The following is a 21538-nucleotide window of genomic DNA, read 5'->3' on the forward strand; positions in this document are numbered from 1 at the left end:
TGATAACAAAAACTAGAACAACATTAAATTTAAAAAAAATTCATTTTATTAATTACTTAAAACTTTGTTTATTTTTAGTAAAAACATTTGTATTTTAGGTGAGTATTGTGAAACTGCTGGTCTTGACAAACCAACCGGTGAATGTGCTGAGGGATGGTACTGTACTGGTTCTTCGGACCAGGAAAAACCAACCAATGTCTCTGTGGGTGGTCGCTGTTTAGCTGGTGAATTTTGCACCAAAGGCTCTACTACACCAACCATGTGTACTGCTGGTCAATTTTGTAGCGTACCAGAGCTTGGAGCACCAGATGGGAACTGCAGTGTTGGTTATTATTGTCCAGCTGGTAGTGTGAATGCTCAGGGTTCGCCAGATGGTGAGTGGTTTTTTTTAATTGTTGTTATCACTTTGTCAAAACCACCAATTTTTTTAGGACTAAATTTCAAAAATTTAATTTAATTTTTTGCTTTTGTTGAGTTTTAATAAATCGCTTTGTTTACCTTTCAAGGTGGCCAATGTAAGGCTGGTTATTACTGCCCTGAAGGCTCAGAAGTCGGAGAACAATGTCCTCCTGGAACCTTTGTGTCGACAGAAAACAGCCAATCTGTCGGAGACTGTGTACTATGCACAGCAGGAAAATTTTGCGAAGGCTACGGGAACGAAATTGAAACGGCAGACTGCTTGGAAAATTTTTATTGCCCAGAAGGCCAAAACAATTCAGCACCTCCGGAGTTTATTTGTACAGCCGGTAAATACCTATTTATTTAATTTTTTATTTAACGCAGTATGAAATTGTAAAAAGGTCAACCCACTGCCTAAACACGGACTTTCATTTTGTTTTTTTCATCCCAGTCTCGACCGTATTGCAAGGTAATAGGCCTGCGATTTGGGCTTAGCAGAACATAATATTGTTTAAAGCACCTAGTTTAGGGGCTTTATAACATAAAAGCAGTATGGATCAAACTTAGTTTTACCTTACGCAGTGAACCTAAGTGTTTTACCATCTGCACCATATGGCCAGTCATGTTCGCTGTCAAAATGTTATTTTATAATTATTTCAGATCATCTAATTAAAAATTTTTTTAAGGTCACTTTTGTATTGCCGGCAGTAAGCGTCCGGAACCTTGTGGCGACGGTTTTTATCAAAACGAAGAAGGACAGTCGACTTGCAAGCCCTGTCCTGCTGGATTTTATTGCGACGCGTCCGCTGGGGGAGTTGTAACTTTTAATGACACTATTTGTCCTGCAGGTTAATTAAATTCAAATTTTTGAAGTGATTCTATTTCGGGCATTTTATTTGTATTGATTTCAGCACTTTAATTTTTATTTACAGTATTGAAGGTTGCATTTTGTTTGTAATATTATGTGTGCAACTTATATGCCTGCAATAATTTACAAGCGCACCACAAATGCTAGTTTTTTTTATTTCAGGAGCTTTTAAAATTATACATATTTTTTTTTGTAGGTCATTTCTGTCCTGTAGAAACATCCTTGCCCAACGAAAATCCTTGTCCAGCTGGAACGTTTAATAACAACACAGGATCAATATCAAAAGATGCATGTGCTGAGTGTCTTGGTGGGTTTTACTGTCCTGAAGTTGGGCAAACCTACGTGGATCTTACCCACCAGTGCTCCCCTGGGTAAGCTTAATTTGTTTAAAGTTTTTAAGGGTTTACTTTATAACTTTGGAAGAACTTTGAAAGAACCTTTCAACATGAGGTCATTGGTTTGATTCTCACTGGTTTTAAAAATAATACATTTTTATGGCTAGGCTATTAAGCCGGCCTTTTTACATTAGGATATATATAAAAAAATAAATTAAAAATATGAATTTTGGTTTTAAAATATTATTTTTCAGATTTTTCTGTCGCTTTGGAGCCTTTTCAGCAACACCTAATGACGGAGACAAAGCAAACATATGTCCTGAAGGGTATTACTGTCCTCTTGAAACCACTGATCCCGAAGGCTGTCCTCCAGGATCTTATGGAGCAAGCACAAAACTTCACAGCGCAGAGGAATGTGAAAGTTGTCCAGCAGGTGACAAATTTTTTTGTTCAGTGGTGTAACATACCACTTTCTGAATTTTAATATAAACTGAATAGTTCTGCCCCACTATTAACCCCATTAATAAAATTTTAAAACTTACCATTTTTTAGATTATATAAACATAAAAAAATTCACTTTAAAATTTTTTTTGTCTTTTAATTCTAATTATTTCTTGAACATTTTAGGCTCATATTGCAGTTCTTATAACTTGACAACCACCTCAGGGGTATGCCAGGCTGGTTTCTATTGTCCACTTAACTCAACAAAACAAAACGAGATCGAATGCGATCCTGGATCATTTTGTCCTCAAGGATCAGATGTACCTGAAAATTGCCCTGAAGGTAAATGAAAAATTTGTTACGTTTTTTTTTTTGAAGTGTACAGCATCACCTGAAATAAGGTTTGTCTTTTTTTTTGTATTGGGCGTGAGACATGGTGCGTCACTTCATAATGTTCTCAGTTTAATTCCCACCGCTTTTTTGACGTAATTAACCTGAAAAATTAATCGCTAAAATAATTATCAGGCAACTTCTTTTTATTTTTTTTTAGTGAAAAATAAAACTTAATGCTTTAGGGACCTAATGGAAGGTTTTGTAGGCAGACCTCCTACACACAAAAAAATTTATTTATTTTTTACATTAATTTTGTTTTTTTTCTAAGGTACATATTCCAATGTCTCTGGATTGACAAACAGTTCACTGTGTTCAAACTGTCTTGCGGGAATGTACTGTGATGAGCTTGGCCTAACAGAACCGAAGGGTAACTGTTCTGCTGGATATTACTGTCCTACCGGCTCGACTGAGCAAAAACCTAATGCAACATTCTGTCAACCAGGCGAGTATTGTCCAGGAGGAAATGGAAATCCTTTCCCTTGTGAAGATGGCACCTACGTAAGAATTTTTTAATAAAAATTCCAATTCTTGCATTTAATAAATAGTATAAAAAACTTTAAAGAGAGAACATTGCCGAAACAAAATATTCTACATTTCCTAGATGCTCAAATTTTTAAATTGTCACATTGAGGATAAATAAATATGTTACAATAAAACAAATATTATTTAACCTTTTTTTAGGTGAATACCCCATATGCCGAGTTTTGCCCGCCCTGCGATGCAGGTTACATGTGTACTGCCTCTGGTGGTAGGGAAGATTGCCCTCGGGGTTATTACTGCCCAGAAGGCACGGGAAGCGATAAAAGAAAGTGTCCGACAGGTACATTCAGCAATGAAACCAACCTGACAAATGAGACCAAGTGTCAGACATGTCTGGCCAGGTATTTTTGCGAAGGAGAAGCCAACATAGAACCAACTGGTTTGTTTTTTATATCTAAAAAAAACTTATTTTTGAAATTAAATTTTTTTAAATAAGTTGTTTTATTTTTTTTTGTTAAAATATTTTATTTTGATTTTAGATTTGTGCGAAGCTGGTTTCTACTGCGTGTTTGGTGTTGACAGACAACAACCAGATGGCATCAACACCACCTCTGATGGTTCATGTTTTACTGGTGCACAAACTGGTTACGGTGGTCGTTGTTTTGCTGGTCATTATTGCCCAAGAGGGACCAGTTTTCCGATACCATGTAAGAATGGAACTTACGCTGCAAATGAAGGTCAAAGTGGATGTGATGAATGTGTGGAAGGTAAACCAAATTTAAACTATTTTTATTGCGTTTGTTTTCATGTTTACCATTTGTCATTAAATTATAGCACTAGTTAAACAAAGCTCTAATGGCTACATTATCACTCATTTTGGCCAAAACAATTGGCAGATTAACTAGGTTACTCCAAAAAATTTAGGAAAAATAGACAAATCATATTTTTACAAACCCCTTCTATTTTTTTTTAAATTAAGAATGTTTTTTTTAGGTTATTATTGTGAGGGGGGCACTGCCAATTACACCGAGTTTTTGTGCCCAGCCGGTCACTACTGTCTCAGTGGAACTACATCAAGATACCAATATCCCTGCATGCCTGGCACCTTTAATAATGCGACCGGAAAGACATCTGATGGTGACTGTATAGATTGTACAGGTAAATTCACTTTTCTATGTTGATTTATTTTTTATAAAAATGGCGTTAAAGTCCTTGTGGAACAGTTTAAAATTCTGAAACTCTGGGTTAAGTTGTTCTACCAGTTTTTAATAATATTGACCTGGTTCTATAATTTTAGTATTAACTGCTGAATATTTATAATGTAAAATTTTTTATCTGAAGGTTAAATATTTATTTACAAAGTTAGGAAAAAAATTTTTTTAAGGGGGTACTTACTGCGACAGAAGTGGTTTAGAAAGTCCGACTAATGATTGCCCTGCCAGATACTACTGTCCGCCTGGGACAATTAACGGAACAGAGAATGTGTGTCCAATCGGTCACTTTTGCCCAGGAGGTTCAGAACAGCCAACACTATGTTCTGCCGGGTATTTATTTTAGGATTCATCTAAAATAGAAAATTAAACCACATAACTTGCACCATAAAATATTTTAAAAAATATATTACTATTGAGTTTCTATTGTTATTAACAGCTCAGCTAAAAATATCTTGTGATGAACCAGTTTTTAAATTTTTTTTTGATTCTAGAAAATTTTGTGACCAAGAAGGGCTGGCCAATGTGAGCGGGGATTGTAATGCTGGATTTTATTGCCGCATTGGAGCTACAACTCCAACTCCATCTGATGGAAATATCACAGGTTTAGTATATTTTTAGTTGACCAACCTAAACTTATATTAGTTCAAAAATATAAAAACAAAACTAGTAAATAAAGTCTAATTTCTGTGTTATGAATACTAAGTTTTTGGGCATTTATATGTGTAGTTTTTTAAACTTAATTTTATATAAATGTAAAAGGTTTAAAGACAGTGTCTTTTTTATAGGTGATGTTTGTCCAAAAGGTTCTTATTGTGGAAAGGGTCGTGGTTCACCAGAACAATGTCCACCAGGCACCTTCTTAAACACAACTCAAAATGAGGATATTTCTGACTGTATGGAATGCTTACCTCGTTATTACTGTGAAGAATATGGCGCATCCACACCTACAGGTACATTAGTTTTTATACTATACATAATAAGATATTCATTTGTTTTGCTTTTTAAAAAGAAACAATATATACATCATATATAAATCAGTTAAGAATATGACACTTACTTGAGTATTAATTAGAAATAAAATACATACTCGAGTATCAATTAGGAGTGGTATTTAGTCTTTAATATTACTCCATTTAGATTTTTGTGCTGTTGGTTTTTACTGCGAAGGAATTGCTGGTCAACATATTTCCACACCAGAACCAGTTAACTACACTTGTCCAGTTGGTCATCGATGTCCACTTGGTTCTTTTGAACCAATCAGATGTGATTCTGGTTATTATCAAAATCTAAGGGGACAAGGGAATTGCACTGTGGTAAGTAAATTTGATATGGTGTTTTTTAACTTTAATATGGTGTTTTTTAAAAAATATTGATTATGTTATTTCTATTTTTTTAACATTTTTATAATAAAATTAAGTGTGAGGCTGGCTACTATTGCGACAACAACGTTGAACCAGTTGAAATTCCGTCCGACTGTCCGCAAGGCCACTTTTGTCCGGAAGGAACCAAATTCGACGAAGAATATGCTTGTCCACCTGGCACATTTTACAACACCACAAGAGCAATGAGCATTGACGATTGCATAGATTGTACAGGGGGAATGTAAGCTTTTTAAGTTTATTGTAACATAGCTATTAAAAAGATAAGTAATAACATTCTTTCAGGTTTTAAATGGAGTAAATTGAAGCCCTACTTATTTATTTCAATGACAAAACTAAACCCGAGTCTGGCACATTTATAATGGCACTAAACTTTAGTCATTGTCTCACCAATTGCTAAGTTTAATTTTTGTTAAATGAGTTTTGATTCTTACTAAAAATAATTTTTGTAAGATGATATGGTACTTATTATTGTTTGCTTCAAAAGCAATTGGTCACCTTAATAATTAAAAAATGCCAGCAAGGTGATATACTTTAATGACAGAGGCTAATATTAGGCAACAAAAGCGAAAAATTTTAAGTAGTTAGGCCAAAATTGGTAATTTATACTTTTTTAGGTTTTGTGAAACTGAAGGCCTGCCAGCACCGACTGGTCCATGTGATCCAGGTTACTTTTGCAAGGTTGGAGCTAATTTATCCTCGCCGGTTAATAATGGAGATTTGTTTGGTGACTGTCCAAAAGGTGAGTGTGTTTAAAATTTTATTGTTACTTTTTATTAACAGTTTGATCTAAAATTTCCAAACAAGAAATATTTAATTTTATAAAAGAACAATTTTTGAATTGCAATGCTAGAACAAAACTTAAAATCTTTTTAATTTTTAGGTTATTATTGTGAGATTCAAACAACAACCCCAACCCCTTGCAGCCCAGGTTTTTACAACCCCAATTTTAACGGAGCGGACTTATCGAGTTGCCTTGCTTGCTCTCAGGGCAAATTTTGTCCTTACTTTCACATGACCACAGACGGGGAACCATGCAAAGAGGGTATGTTACATTTTCTTTTGATTTAGTGTAGGACAAAAAATTTGAAATAAAAAACATTTTTTGTGATTTTTTTTAAACTCAGGTTTTTATTGTCCACCTGGATCTGCCAATCAGACAGACTCGCTTTGTCCAATTGGTCATTATTGTCCGGCTGGATCAGAAACACCAATAGAATGTGAACCTGGAACTTGGAGTGACAGACCGGGGTTGAACAAGTCGGACGATTGTTATCAGTGTACTGGTTAGTTGTTTTTTTTGTTACATAACATTCTGCGTGTATTATTATATTCTCAGATCAACTTTAGGGCCTAACTATTTGGTAAATTTTACTACCTTAAATTAACCCAAAAATATTGTGTTAAGTTTTAGTCTGCTAATTTGTTTTAGACTTACCAGTGATAGATAGGTGTATAAGGTCTATAATTAAAAAAAGAAAAAAATTAGGTTCAATACGGGGTCAAGGTAACTAAAGTGACTGTATAAACAGCTGTGGGGTTAGCCTTCTATACAAAAAATAGATGTATTTGTGCATGTATTAGTTATCAATATATAAGGCCAGTAGATGTAAATGACCATTGCGTTAAGGATAGGGGGTTTCATACTTGAACATGGTGATGTTTAGTTTATTTAAAGTTACACTGTCTGATTCATAAGAATATTAATTTAAATTTGTTTTCAACTTCAGAGGGATATTACTGCCCACGTTCCGGTCAAACAAGCGTTACAGATGTTTGTGCTGAAGGGTTTTACTGTCTGTCTGGCCAGAATCAAACATCTGACAACAACTGTCCTACCGGTCTTTTTTGTCCGAATGGTAGCTCTATTTACCAACAATGTGAAGCAGGCACTTATACCGATGCACCAGGTAGAAACTTTTTTTAATATAATTTATTTATCCTCGATTTAAAATTACTTTTTTGCCAACTAAATCATGCTAAGTAGCCTTAGCCTACTGTACAATAAAGAGTTTAATTTTTATTTCAATTTTTTTAAGTTAAAATACATTTTTTTGGTGATATCAAATACATATTTACTTTAGGTCAATCTGTTTGTAAGGATTGTATTGCTGGCAGCTATTGTCCCTCTGTTGGAATTGAGAATGCAACTTTAAATTTATTACCTTGTCCAAGGGGATATTACTGTCCAGTCAAAACAGGTATTAATATAAATATTAAAAGTTTGTCAGTCTTGTTTTTCTGCTCATTACTTAAGCAGGTTTAAACCTGAAAAAACTTAAGATACTACAGGGTGAAGGTAAACACCTTAGTCATCTTCACTTACATGCTTACTTATGAAATAGTCGATAGCTAGGCCTACGGTCGGGAATTTTGTTGTTGTAATAAAGTTGTAACTTTCAACTGAAATTGCCCTTAATAATTTACCCGCACTCCACAAATGACAGTTTTTTTTCAATTTTGGTGGTTTCTGAATTTAATATACATATTGTCCACCATACTCCAGAGCTTTTAAATTATATTTAAAAGGTTTTAACTGGATGGAATGTCCATCTGGAACTTACGGAAATACTGAAGGCCTGTCAACTGAAGATCAATGCATGGATTGCGATCCAGGTTATTTCTGTGAAGGAACTGCACAAACCACCTTTACCCGGAAATGTGACGAAGGCAAATAATTAACTTTATTTTTTTTTTTCAAATATTTTTTATTAAGGTGATTTAAATTAAAGTATTTACAATCTGAATTTGCTGTTTAGGTTATTACTGTACACGTGGCGTGGATAGACCAAAGCCAGGAAATGGAACGACTAGTTATATTTCAGTGATGGGAAATACAGACAATTGTACTTGCTGCGGTGGCAATAACAAAGGAATCGGAGGAATTTGTCCGATTGGATATTACTGTCCGTCGGGTGCTGACACTCCGATAGAATGCGAATCTGGTACTTATTCAGATTTCCAGGGTGCTGGTATATGCAAAACATGTGAAGCTAGATATTATTGTCCGATTCGGTCGACAACTTACCTTAACCAATCCTGTCCAGTTGGTCACTACTGTCCACCGGGCACTAACCACTCTGTTGAACACCCATGTTTGGCTGGCACCTACAATCCGACCGAAAACGGAGACTCTGTGGATGATTGTCTAAGTTGTCCAAAAGGAGAGTATTGTAGCGAATCTGGGCTATCAGCCCCGGAAGGAAATTGCTCAGATGGGTTTTACTGTTCTGGAGGAAGCACGACTTCAACACCTGTGGATTCGGTTGAAGGGAGCAACTGCCCTGTTGGGTTTTATTGTCCTGCAGGTACCCATCATTAATTTAAATAAACAGTTAGTTTTTAAGGCACAAAAGAATTAGGGAATATAATTGATTAAAAAATTTTTTTAGGTTCCCATGCTCCTATCTCTTGCCCAACCGGATATTATTGTCCTACTGCTAATTCCTCGACCTTTTTGGATAAAGTCTGTGTTGCTGGGTTTTACTGCTATCAAAATGCGACAACAGGAATGCCCAACGGTGTTGACGGCACAGGCTGGGACTGTCCTGTTGGTTCTTATTGCGAAGCGGGAACCCAAAGCCCCGTAAAATGCCCCAACGGAACTTTTAGCAATTCACTCAATAATGAAAATGTTGGTGATTGTGAGCAGTGCACTGCTGGTCAATTTTGTTCTGAAAATGGACTAACCGCACCAAACGGCAACTGTTCTGCTGGGTACTACTGTCCAGGGGGTGATGTGAAAGGTGACTCGGTGCCATGTGATGTCGGTTACCGATGCCCCGCCAAATCACCTGACCAAATACCCTGTCAGTCTGGATTTTACCAGGATGAAACAACAGCACCAGACTGCAAGTTGTGTCCAAAGGGATTTGTTTGCAATGCAACTACCGGACCAGTCGTGAACTATAATTTATATCCATGTCCAGAAGGTTATTATTGTGAGGATGGGACGGAATATGGAGAGCAGTGGCCTTGCCCAAAAGGTAATTTTTTATTTTTATTAAAAAAAAAAATTTACTCTAATTTGATATATCTTTAATGTGAGAAAGGCACTTTTAAAGCCTTGTCATTTAGGTTAAGTTCTAATCTAACAGTCTCAAAAGGCTTATGTCAGTTTGGCACTCTTTTAGTTATCCAGTAGACTCTTTTTAAACTGCTTCTATGTAATTGGACTTACAAACTATATTTAGTAGGAACTAACAATATCTTAATAATGTTTAATAAATGAATATTAATTTTATTTTGCTTCTTAGGTACCTTTAACAACAGGGTGGGTCTCACTGCTATTGAGAATTGTACAGAATGTTTGGCCACCTTTGCTTGTGATGAGGAAGGATTGACTTCTCCTTATCGATTCTGTGCAGCTGGCTACTTTTGCAAGTAAATAATATATCCAAAGTTTTAAATATTTATTAAGGTGCCTTTTCTAATAATTATTTTTTTAAAGATCATCTTCTGATTCAACGACACCAAGTTTGGGTGAAACAATCGCTGACGTTTGCCCCGAAGGATATTACTGTCCTGAAGGAACCGATGAGCCAAAAGCTTGTCAAGTTGGGACATTTAGGTAAATCCTGTGGTGAATTAATTAAAAGGCTTATAAATAAAATAAAACAATAATGGCCTATCATTTTATGTATGATAGCATTTACCAAACCTTGTGTATTTTTAAAAGATGTTTTGTATATACATCATGGTTTTTGGGCTTTGATTTTATTATAAAGCATTTTTATTTGTTTTTTTTAGTAATGTCACAAGATTAACAACTGCATCAGAATGCTTTAACTGTACTGCTGGATTCTACTGTGACTCTTTAGCGCAAACTAATGTCACTGGAGACTGTTTAGCGGGTTTTTATTGCCCAACTGGTTCAACTCAACAAGATCAGGTTATTAGGAATTTTTTTATTTTGTTGGTGTTTGCATAGATTTTTGCTCTTAATCTAGTCTCTGCTACTAAAGGTCTTAGGGTTAATTCTTATTGCTGACATGCATTAAAAATAATGTGTATTTAGGTTATATGTCCAGCCGGTTATTATTGCGAGACTAGGTCACCATTTCCACGAGCTTGCCCCATCGGAACTTATTCCAATTCTGAACAACTCACACAAGAATCGGAATGCTTAGATTGCTTGGCAGGTTCTTATTGTGACTCTGAGCATAGGACTAATGTCACTGGTCCATGTATGGCAGGTAATAGGATGATTTGTTTGATTTTACAACATATTATAAGCGTCTTTTGGTATCAAATTAAATTGTTTGTATATATCATTGATTTTAGAAGATTAATTTACCAACCTATCATGTAAAAACATTTAGTATACTCGTACAGTTTGAGATCTATTTGCTACTCTTAAATATTATCAATATTTCAAATATTTTTTTCTGAACCCTAGGCTACTATTGCCCCAACGGAAGTAAAATCCCCAACCCAATAGAGTGTCCAAGCGGTTTTCAGTGTCCGGAAGGTTCTCCTGAGCCTTTGCCCTGTATAAATGGTTTTTATGCTCCAAGTGCTTCATCACCGAACTGTACAGCCTGCCCTGCTGGAAAGTATTGTGATGCAAGTATGGTGGTGGAAGGAGATACAAATTCTTTTACACAGTCATGTCCGGAAGGTTACTACTGCCCTGAAGGAACTGGTACAAAGCCTTTTCATTTTAAAATATTTTGTAAAAGTTTTGGGAAAATTATTTTTATTCTAACTAGTTGATTGCCTGCCTCAGGCTCCTATGTTTTTAAATTGCGGTTAGAATTTTCAGCTTATATATGCCTAAAAAAAAATTGCCTGAACGCCACAAGTAGCAGTTGTTTTTATTTCAAAGGCCTTTAAACTGGACATGCATACACATACATTATTCAATAGGTTTTGCTATATAGAGATGTGGCTATACAAAGAAAGGGGTTATGGTTGTAACCTGGTTTCCTTGGCAGGTTTTAAATATACCCAGCGGTTTAAAGTTTTATTTAAGCTTTATTTTGAACGTAATGCATTGAGTAATTATATGTAACAATACCAGGTACCGACTGGCAGCCCTGTCCAATTGGAACGTTCTCCAACGAAATAGAACTACAATCAAGTAGTGAATGCTCACCATGCGACCCAGGCTATTACTGTAACACTACAGCTGCAACAGCACCTACAGCTGAATGCGACAAAGGTTACTACTGCAAATCTGGTGTGTCAATACCTAACCCGACTGGCCTGACTTGTAATATTTTACCCGACGGTGTTTACCCAAGTCTGGGTGGCATTTGTCCTGAGGGAACATTCTGCATTCAGGGCAGTGAAGCCCCAGTGGTAAGTGGAAATTTTGTTCTTTTTTAACCCTAATTTTTTTTTGCTTTTTGGCCAGCAGGTTTGGTCTAGTAGTAAAGACATTTATCTTACGACATAAGGTCATTGGTTTGATTCCCACTGCTTCTGTGTTAAGCATTCTTGAGTAAGGCACTATAAACAGTATAAACTCCTGTCAGTCTTATAACTGATTAGCTTGGCGAGTTAACGGGCAAAATGATTATTAATATTCTAAACTGCCAACACCATCTCAGGACATAGTCAGGGTAATAAATGTTACCTGATGTTTAGGCCATAAAGTCAGCTTTCCCACACAAATGTAAAAATATCAAAATTTCTTCATTTATTTTTTTAAAGTGAACGGCTCAGCTTTTCCGTTTGTCCTGACATTTTATATCAAAACATGCAAAATGTTACGCTAAAAAACGCACCAAAATTATAACTCAAATTTTTATAAATCGTTTGCAATTTAAGTTTAAAAATCACTTTTTTAGAAAATTTTTCAAACGCGAATTTACGTCACTCTAGTAGATTATGACGTAACAATACTAGAAGCGCTGCTTCAACATACGGTTTTGCAATGTTTTCTTTTGCGCTTTGAAGTTTTGTTATTTCAGTTTAATTTGTATTTATGTTTGCCAAAACAAACCTAAGCATAACGTTAGAATTGCTTAAAAAACAATTGGACTGTTAAATCTTTACGTAGTAAGCGCAAACGCAATTTTGTTTGGCTAGGTAGGCTAAGCAATATTTTTAAACGCAAAAAGATAAACGCGAACTAAAGTTTTAATTAAATTACAAGTAACAAATTTGAATAGTTTTTTTGTTATGAAAGTACACCTAACATTTTAATAAATCATAACTGACAGTAACTAAAACTGTCTGACTGCCAGACCCTCGGCTGTTTAAATGGAAATGTAAAATCGCCAAATTTAACTGTCGAATTTTCTGAGGAATACAGTCAGAAACTTATTGGTATTTGCCCAATTTATAACAATTTATGGATAATAAAATAATAAAACCCGTAACAATTTTTAAACCTTAACAATTTTACCCAATCTCGCTTCCAAGATAACTTTGAAACGACGTGTATTTTGATTGTGACGTCATAATCTACTAGCGTCACGTGGATTCCCGTTTTTATAAAAACAAAGTTTCAAACTAAGATTGCAGACCAACTACGCGACCAAAATTAATAAAATTTAAAATATAAACTAACAACAACATGTACTTTACTGTTTAAGTAGAAGCAAAATATAACATTGTTGTTTTATTATAGTTGTGCGATGCTGGGTTTTACAACGACAAAACAACTCAAGAAGCTTGCCAATTATGTGAACCAGGATATTATTGTTTAGCCAATACCACTTCCTATGTTAATTTCGAATGTCCACAAGGTATGTTAGAAAATCTTTTAAAATTGAACAATTAACCGGCAACGTGGTGTAGTGTTAAGAACACTTGATACACCACCATGAGGTCGAGGGTTCAATACTAACTGCTTTTATGCTGCAGTGTTATAAACGGTATAAACTCCTGCTAAGCCAGCACTTAATCAGCAGCATAATTACCAGGCAATTATAATCTATAATATTTCAAACTGCTGAAGGCAACTCGAGACTAGTTCGGAGTAACAGCGGTTACTCTATGTTTAAGTCGCGGATTTGACTTTCCCACATCGAGGATAAAGATATATACAAAAAAAAGCATTTTTATTAAAACTAAAATATTTATTTAAATCTAAACGCTCTGAAATTTTTAGGCCACTATTGCCCTCTTGGTACTGAGTTTGACACCCAATACCAATGTGAACCAGGCACATTCAATGACCAGACATTGGCTCAAAATAAGAGTGCTTGCACTCCCTGTACTGCTAGATATTACTGTGAAGATTATGCAATGGTAGCTGTGGGGCCATTATGTCCAGAAAATTATTATTGTTCGGGTAATTAGAAAATTTTTTTTTTTAATGTTTTGCCTTCAAACAGAAGTTGTATAAATTTTAGGTTTAAATACCCTTTCTTTAGTAAAAACTTTTTTTTTATTTATACAGAGGGTGCTTCTAACCCAACTGCATCTCATTGTCCGAAAGGAAATTTCTGTCCGCCTGGGTCAGCCTTTCCAACACCTTGTCCAGCCGGGCAGTATTGCTCACGAGATTTACTGTCCAGCCCTACAGGCAACTGTTCGGCTACTTACTACTGCCCCGAAGGTTCAATAGTCCAACAAAACTCAAGTTTAAGATGTGATATGGGTGAATATTGTCCAGAGGGTATAGAAGCTCCAATACCCTGTCCTAATGGAACATACGGACGCCCCAACGAGCCAAAGGCAAGCGAAGGTGACTGCCAAGATTGTGACCCGGGTAGTTTTTGCAATGGATTGGGTCGAACAACAGTTTCGGGAGTTTGTGAAGCTGGGTACTTCTGTCCTGGAAAGAGCACAGAGCCTAATAATCCGGCAAATGTTTGTGAGCCTGGTCATAAATGTCCAGAAGGGTCATCCGCCCAGATCGAATGCAACTCAGGATCTTATCAGAACGAAGCCCAGCAAGCAACGTGCAAGCCTTGTCCAGAAAAATATTACTGCCCAACAACGGGTGCAGTTTCTAACCCAACTATCTGTCCAGATGGTCATTACTGTCCACCATCCACACAATCTGAAGACGAGTATCCTTGTGCCCCTGGAACTTACAACAACAACACTGGAACTGAGTCCCAAGCAAGATGCCAACCATGCTGGCCTGGTTATTTTTGTGCAAGCCCAGGTTCGACAACTGGAGAGGGTGATGGAAAATGTGAACCCGGGTTCTTTTGCAGCGGTGGAGCTTCTTCTAGCACAGAAGAAATATGTCCGAGGGGGTCATATTGCGTAGAAGGCAGCAGCAAACCCGAAGTCTGTCCGCCAGGCACAATCACCACAAATGAAGGTAACGGCAATGTGTCAGACTGTGATCTATGTGCTGCCGGTCACTACTGCACCAAAAATTCATCAGTAACCGGAGTTTCTGAGCTTTGTGAAGCTGGGTACATTTGTACCGGAGGGTCAGACACTCCAACGCCTAATGATCCGAGCATGGGTTACATTTGCCCAGCTGGGTTTAGATGCTTATCAGGCGCAACCAAAGAAATTGCATGTAACGCAGGCTTTTACCAACCTCTCGAAGGACAGTCAACATGTGACCCTTGTCCGGCAGGATTTTACTGTGACGAAACTAACATGACAGCTGGAATAGTGTGCCCAGTTGGTTACTATTGTCCTCTTGGCACAGCGACGTATTTGGTTAACTTCTGTCCTGCCGGCACTTATTCTAACATCACTGGATTGACCAATCAAACTACTTGTAAAGATTGCCCAGCAGGATTGTAAGTAATTTATTTAACTCAATTGTTTTAATTAAAGTAAGATGCCTGTTGACTTTTCTCTTATAAGCAAATAAAAAAACTTTTGATTTTAGTTACTGTCAAGTGGCTGAAAGCAACCCTAGTAAGTTGTGTAATGCTGGTTACATTTGTTGGGAAAGAGCTGTTTCTCAATTTGGAAACGAACCTTGTCCAGCAGGCTATTTCTGCCCACAAGGTTGCTATAACTAGTTGTAAATGATGCACTTCTTAAGCCTATGGGCTTCAAGGCTTAAAAATTAGTCCACACTAGTAACAAGGGGTTTATTAACAGATTAATAACTAGACATCAAATGCTAGTTGTGGTTTAAATATAAATTATTGTGTAAAATATTAAAAATTTATTCGTTTACAGGCACACCTACACCTAAGGAATGTCCTTCAGGAACCTACAGACCTACCCCTAGGGGAGTACAACTTAGTGACTGTTTGCCCTGTGAAGCTGGACATTATTGTCAAGACGCTGCTCTGGATGCACCCACGGATTTATGTGCCGAAGGATTTTACTGTCCTTCGAACGAAAATATTTCCAGTCCAACACCCACTGGTTTTGAATGTACAGTCGGACATTACTGCCGGGAAGGTTCTCCAGAGCCTGTACCATGTGAAGGGGGTAATTGTTCATGTGTTATTGTTCTTGTTACTTTAATAATTTACAAAAAAATTAGTTGTGCTCATCATAGTTTCGGTTCTGATAATATGCTATAAAGAAACAAAAATTTTTTTTACCTTATTACTAAAACAATTATTATTGTTACCAAGACAACTTGCTGCAACATATTGTTGTATTTCAGGTACTTACCAGTCTGAAATCGGGCGTTCAAATTGCACCGAATGTCCTGCACAATATTTCTGTCCCGGTACAACTATGAATCCATTTGATTGTCCCATCTATCATTTCTGCATGGCGGGTTCGACTAACGGGGTTCTCTGTCCAAATGGAACATTCGGAAATCAAACAGGTTTAGGTGATGGTAGTCAGTGTGCCAAGTGTCCTACAGGGTCGTATTGCGTCGATGGAAGAATAACAGGTTTACTTGTGTTTTTATTATAAATTTATATTTAATAATATAATAGTTATGAAAAAAATTAAATTTATTTTTTGTCAATTAATTTTCAGGTCCTTGTGCTGCTGGTTATATTTGCATCAGTAATAGTGACACTCCAACACCAGATGGCTCTGACCCGTCTGTTGGTATGTTGTGTCCATTTGGATATTACTGCGAAGAAGGCACTACTGATCCGTCACTATGTCCGACTGACCAGGTAATAACAGTCGAAGGTGCAACTTCTGTTAACAACTGTACCGACTGTCCGGCTGGTTTTATTTGCACCAACCTTACCATACCAATTCCTTGTAATGCTGGATTTTACTGTCCGTTTGGAGAAAATATGGCACCTTGTCCGACTGGTACATATTCAACTGAATCTGGTGCTGTCGATGCCACGACATGTCAGCCCTGTCCGCCTGGCACATGGTGTCCAGATGTCGGCACAACCAACCCATCACAGAATCCCTGTCCAGTTGGTCATTATTGTCCGTTGGGCACAGGTGGTACCCCGACAGTTAATTCGACCTTGAACCCAGTGCCTTGCCCCCCAGGAAGTTACAGAGATCAAATTGGTGGAACTCAGTTGGGTGATTGTTTTGACTGCCCGGCCGGATATTATTGTCCGAATTCGACAACAGTTTGTTTCAACTGCACAGATGCTACTGTTGCAGGTGAAGATTGATTTGTTGTTTTAAAGTAAACACTGTAACAATATTGAAATGTTTGAATGTAAAATTTATTATTTTTTTCTTTAAGGTATTGTTTGTGAACTGGGCACTTACTGTCCTGCTGGTTCAGCCATTTCTTCACCATGTGAGGCTGGTTATTACTGCCCACAAGCTGCTTCTCAGATTCCTTGTCCCGCTGGTTAGTAGTTATTTATTTGTGGTTAACAATTAAATTAAATGACTTGGTAGGTATGACATTTGCATTGTCTTGGGTTGAAAAGTTTGTCTTCACTACATAAGGTCCTGGGTTCAATCCTCACAGCCCTTTTGCTATTGCACCCTTAAGTTAAGCATTATAAGCCAAAAACTAATCAGTAATTTTTTATTTTTATACAAACCTTAGTTTTCTAAACTGTCAAATTCAACATGAGACAGAGTCGGTAGTTTTTTTTTTTAAATTCGCTCTTACTTAACCTATATTTATTCTACATTTACAGGAAGTTACTGTCCTCAAAATTCAAGCGACCCAACACCCTGTTCACCAGGCTACTACTGTCCATCCAAGGCCATCATAGAAAGCAAATGTCCACTTGGTTATTATGAAATAGATGGCTCTCTGAGGACCTCATTTGAAGACACTTGTGCCGCATGCGAACCTGGCACATTTGGCGCCGATTCTGACAGACAGGTTGGCTACAATGTTAATTAAGTTTTTTGGAAAGGTTTTAAAACAAATTAAATTTTTTTTTTTCAAAATTGTTAAAATTTTTTATAAACTCAATTTTTTTAGGTTTGTGAGACTTGCCGAGCTGGCGTTGTGTGCCTGGAAGGTGCCACGACTGACACCCCGCAAGCTGCCAATGTGACTTTAAATGTCACAAACTCCTACCCATGTCCGCCTGGATACTTTTGCCTTGCAGGTGCCACTTTCCCAGTGGCTTGCCCTGTTGGTACTTACAATCCTAATGAATTTGCTGAAGATTCGACATCGAGTTTTTGCATTCCTTGCAGTGTGGATCATTTCAATCATCTAGAGGTACAAATATTTTTATAACTAAAATGAAAAAAAACTTTCTAAAAGCAAGTGGCTTTTTTTAACTTATGAAATGTCAGGTCATGCAGCTCTTTAAAATTTAAAATGTTGTGAGCATGAAGCACTTAAAAAACTTTTAATTTAAAATTTTTATTTTAGGGTCAATTAGCTTGTTTTGCATGCGGTGGTGAGGCATCACAGCCCAGCGTTGGTCAAACATCTTGCTTATGCGTTGGGTCTGGCAGAGACTTTCAGCCGAGCGATCAGCAGTGTCCTTGTGCCTCTGGCTATCAAATCAACCTGGACAGGGGTGGTGACTGCGTAAAGTAAGTAATTTCTATGTCAATAACACGCATTGACTGACTCGTATATCAAAAAAGACCACAAATGGGAGTTTTTATTTTTTTTATTTTTACAATTTTTTTTGGTGCTCAACCCAATGTTCTTTAAACATGTTTTTAACAATGTATTGTATTAAATTTGTAGGTATGTGTACCCAATATGTACTTCAGGAACATCCAGGTCGCAATCAGGCACTTGTTTAACTGATGAGGAATGGGCAGTGGAATGCACTAACGTATGCGGAACCAGCCAAAATTTTGGTAAGACAATTTATTATTTGCAACTATATTCTAGTAAATAGAAGGTAGCCCAAATAACGAGCAATCAATTATTAAAGATACCATTTCTTTTTTTAATTGCAAGTATTGATATATTTTCTAGGTGTTGACAAGACGATTGGTTTGTGCAGATGTGAAGTGGATAATATTGAAACGGTTTGTAATTTAGAATGTCGAGTAAGACAGGCTTCTACTTTCCAACTTGTTTGTCCGGACCCTTTAATAAGCAACCAGACTTTTGTAAGGTAAGTTAAAAAAAGACAAGTTGTAACAATTTTTTTTAAAGTTTGTCATTTGTACCCATTTTTTTATTACATTTTCAGGTAATTTTTTTTTTTTTTTTTTTTTGAAGAATTAATCAAGTTGAAAAAATTTCTTTTTTTACTGCAACTACTTGTTAAAAAAAAAATTATGATTTTTTTATTTTATTATATTGTTTTTCAAGTCGCTTAATAATTTTTAAAATAGTTAATTATAACAAATTTTTAAATAAATGCCCAGAGTAAATTATCCTGATGACACATACGTCGAAATCTCAGCCGCCGAATTGTCCGGAATAATAAACGCACGATTTTCAATCTTTGCTGAACAGTGTACCACAGGAATAGCAAACACCCAGTCTATCTACGTCATGGAATCTAATCCAGAAGGATTTTTAGGACTGTACGAACCCAACCCAGATTACCTTGTCAACCAGTTGGAAAATAACATGCAGGTGAATCAAATTATTTATTTTTGTGTTTTGTAGTTTAATTTCAAACTAGTTTGAAGGAATTTATAGTGTTTGAAATTAAATTTGATAAACTACTTTTAACGTGTAGCAACTTTCAAGTTTTGTAATATAATTTTTATTTTTAGTATATATCTGTATAAAACCTATTTTAAAAATATAACTTTATACTCTCCAAAGTTTAACTTGATAAACTGCTTTTTAAGAATAACAACTTTCTAGTTTCATATTGTATTTTCTTTTTTAAAACTTTTGCATTTTTAGAACACATCTTCTGCTTCAAGAAAGCGCCGAAGTTTGTACGACATCAATCAGAGATATTATCAAACCTATGATACCGACTTCAGATTTAGAGAAAGAAGAGCAGTTTCGGAAACGACTGGTAGTTCTGGAATAAGCAACCCTGTTGTTTGCATGGAATACAACACTGTTGTAATGTTTACGTGAGTTGAAATACTTTTTTTTTTGTTTTATCAGTTATGATTTGTTTAAGTGCTTGTAAAGGTTGATTTCAACTTCTTAATGTTGTTTGTGTTGCATGTGACATAGGAGGAGAAAGTTTACTGAATTTAAAATATTTGTTATTTTTGTGTTGATATCATTTGCTTTAAATATTCATATGAAAAAATACTTCTCCTTCTTGTTTTTTTGTTAACAATTTTGCAATAATGCTTAATGGTTTAAACAATTTATTTTAATTTTTTAGCGTCAGCAACGCAAATTTTCCGATCTATGATTCCAATAATCTCTACAACACAAATGAGAACTTTGACTATGGTGGATTCAGGCAGTTGGAAGAAGATCAAACTCTGATTGGCACACCAGTAACACTGTTCTCATATAGATTTGGTGACCCAGGAGTTTATGCTTTTTATTTAAGTTCAAACCTGGACAGGAAAACATATTTCCGAGGTAATTTTAAGTATAGTTTTTTTAAACTTTTATAGAAATAGTTAGTAACACACTTTTATTATTATTTTAAATATAACAAACATAAATAACATATTTCATATTTTCTCTAGTTATGAGCGAAGGTGGAAAATGCACCGAAACCGGCCCCTTTTTTCCTCAAACTCCAAGGTACATGATCCAAAGCGGTCTTGCCATACGCTCTGACATTTTGCTTGAGCCTGATTGGTTGTTGATCGGTCTGCTCCTATTGGCTGCTTTCCTTGTGATAGTTATACTACTGGTAGCTCTGTATCTGTTTAAAAAATATGGTTGGGAAAAAGTGTTGTATGTTGTTCCATATTATAGAGTGCTGGCACGAGTTTTCAATTTTGATGATTATTCATCAAAGGTAATAAATCAAATCTGTTTAGATATTTTAATTAAAAAGGCTGAATTTGCATTAATAATTTATTATAAACTTGGTTTTAAAGACTTGTGTTCTTCTTTATATTTCTGATATTTACAGATTACTTTTTGAAAAGATTTTAATAAAAATATTTTACAGGGTTCAACAGTTCATTCCATCAAGAAATATCACAGAAATATGGAGGCTGCTGCTGCTGCTGTGGCAGTCACCAACCAGGCTGTTGCCGTGGAAACAGACCCAGTTGCTGCCAAGGACGAGTTTTGGGATTATGAAAGACAGGTAGGCTTAGGAAAATAACATTGTTCTTTAGTGTATTTTTTATGTTAGTGGTAAAACTTGGAGCTAATTCACTATCAACTTTCTAACAATTGTACAATTATTTAGAACTAAAATTTGTTTCTTGTAAAAATGCTGACTATACGAAAACACATTATAGTACAAAATGCATAACAAATGGGCCAAGTAAAAATATAATAATCTCTACTTACTTAATTAGGTGGACTTGGAAGCATTCAGCAGTCAGGAGTTCTATAACATTCTAAAGAAACAATCTTATGACGTTACATCAACGATTGGCCTACAAAAAGATGAGGTCAAGTCTCTATACCAGAAAGTTGCACTACAAACACAATCCCTCAAAGGTAGGCACTTTGCGAATAAACATTTTCTACTCTTTTTTTATTCTTACTTCTTTTTTTATTCTTAATTTTTAAATAATTTTATTTCTTTAATTTTTTTTAGATTTATGGGCTGCTAAGCTTAATCTACAAGGTCGTGCCTCACTGGCAACCAAAGAAGAACTTGCAGAATATGAACAAAAGAGAGAAGAGATCGACATGGAACTGGAAAGAAGAAGGGACTTGGGAGAGAAATTTGCTGTAATAAATTTTTTTAGATTCTTCTGTAT

General features: G+C 35.9%; 1 protein-coding gene across 1 annotated transcript in view; it reads left to right on the forward strand.

Moving 5' to 3' along the window:
• LOC145755530 (uncharacterized) overlaps window positions 1–21538 on the forward strand; it is a 51515-nt gene that overhangs the window by 16524 nt on the left and 13453 nt on the right. The window contains exons 38-86 of the mRNA XM_082571769.1: window positions 99–374; window positions 507–746; window positions 1086–1247; window positions 1464–1638; window positions 1857–2035; window positions 2230–2385; window positions 2705–2934; window positions 3118–3355; window positions 3456–3683; window positions 3910–4074; window positions 4301–4460; window positions 4622–4731; window positions 4916–5080; window positions 5268–5443; window positions 5548–5732; window positions 6127–6251; window positions 6393–6554; window positions 6637–6795; window positions 7240–7419; window positions 7594–7710; window positions 8039–8179; window positions 8269–8817; window positions 8902–9495; window positions 9766–9892; window positions 9960–10079; window positions 10259–10400; window positions 10527–10704; window positions 10908–11153; window positions 11532–11812; window positions 13089–13206; window positions 13572–13754; window positions 13863–15174; window positions 15267–15388; window positions 15566–15823; window positions 16005–16241; window positions 16331–16933; window positions 17019–17129; window positions 17428–17618; window positions 17721–17966; window positions 18123–18289; window positions 18450–18565; window positions 18687–18828; window positions 19085–19298; window positions 19578–19756; window positions 20020–20225; window positions 20336–20613; window positions 20770–20910; window positions 21128–21272; window positions 21373–21509. Of these exons, the coding sequence (XP_082427895.1) occupies window positions 99–374; window positions 507–746; window positions 1086–1247; window positions 1464–1638; window positions 1857–2035; window positions 2230–2385; window positions 2705–2934; window positions 3118–3355; window positions 3456–3683; window positions 3910–4074; window positions 4301–4460; window positions 4622–4731; window positions 4916–5080; window positions 5268–5443; window positions 5548–5732; window positions 6127–6251; window positions 6393–6554; window positions 6637–6795; window positions 7240–7419; window positions 7594–7710; window positions 8039–8179; window positions 8269–8817; window positions 8902–9495; window positions 9766–9892; window positions 9960–10079; window positions 10259–10400; window positions 10527–10704; window positions 10908–11153; window positions 11532–11812; window positions 13089–13206; window positions 13572–13754; window positions 13863–15174; window positions 15267–15388; window positions 15566–15823; window positions 16005–16241; window positions 16331–16933; window positions 17019–17129; window positions 17428–17618; window positions 17721–17966; window positions 18123–18289; window positions 18450–18565; window positions 18687–18828; window positions 19085–19298; window positions 19578–19756; window positions 20020–20225; window positions 20336–20613; window positions 20770–20910; window positions 21128–21272; window positions 21373–21509 (11072 nt within the window). The remainder of the gene's footprint in view (window positions 1–98; window positions 375–506; window positions 747–1085; window positions 1248–1463; window positions 1639–1856; window positions 2036–2229; window positions 2386–2704; window positions 2935–3117; window positions 3356–3455; window positions 3684–3909; window positions 4075–4300; window positions 4461–4621; window positions 4732–4915; window positions 5081–5267; window positions 5444–5547; window positions 5733–6126; window positions 6252–6392; window positions 6555–6636; window positions 6796–7239; window positions 7420–7593; window positions 7711–8038; window positions 8180–8268; window positions 8818–8901; window positions 9496–9765; window positions 9893–9959; window positions 10080–10258; window positions 10401–10526; window positions 10705–10907; window positions 11154–11531; window positions 11813–13088; window positions 13207–13571; window positions 13755–13862; window positions 15175–15266; window positions 15389–15565; window positions 15824–16004; window positions 16242–16330; window positions 16934–17018; window positions 17130–17427; window positions 17619–17720; window positions 17967–18122; window positions 18290–18449; window positions 18566–18686; window positions 18829–19084; window positions 19299–19577; window positions 19757–20019; window positions 20226–20335; window positions 20614–20769; window positions 20911–21127; window positions 21273–21372; window positions 21510–21538) is intronic.

Source organism: Corella eumyota, chromosome 6 (genome assembly GCF_963082875.1).
Source record: "Corella eumyota chromosome 6, kaCorEumy4.1, whole genome shotgun sequence".
Classification (NCBI taxonomy): Eukaryota; Metazoa; Chordata; class Ascidiacea; order Phlebobranchia; family Corellidae; genus Corella; species Corella eumyota.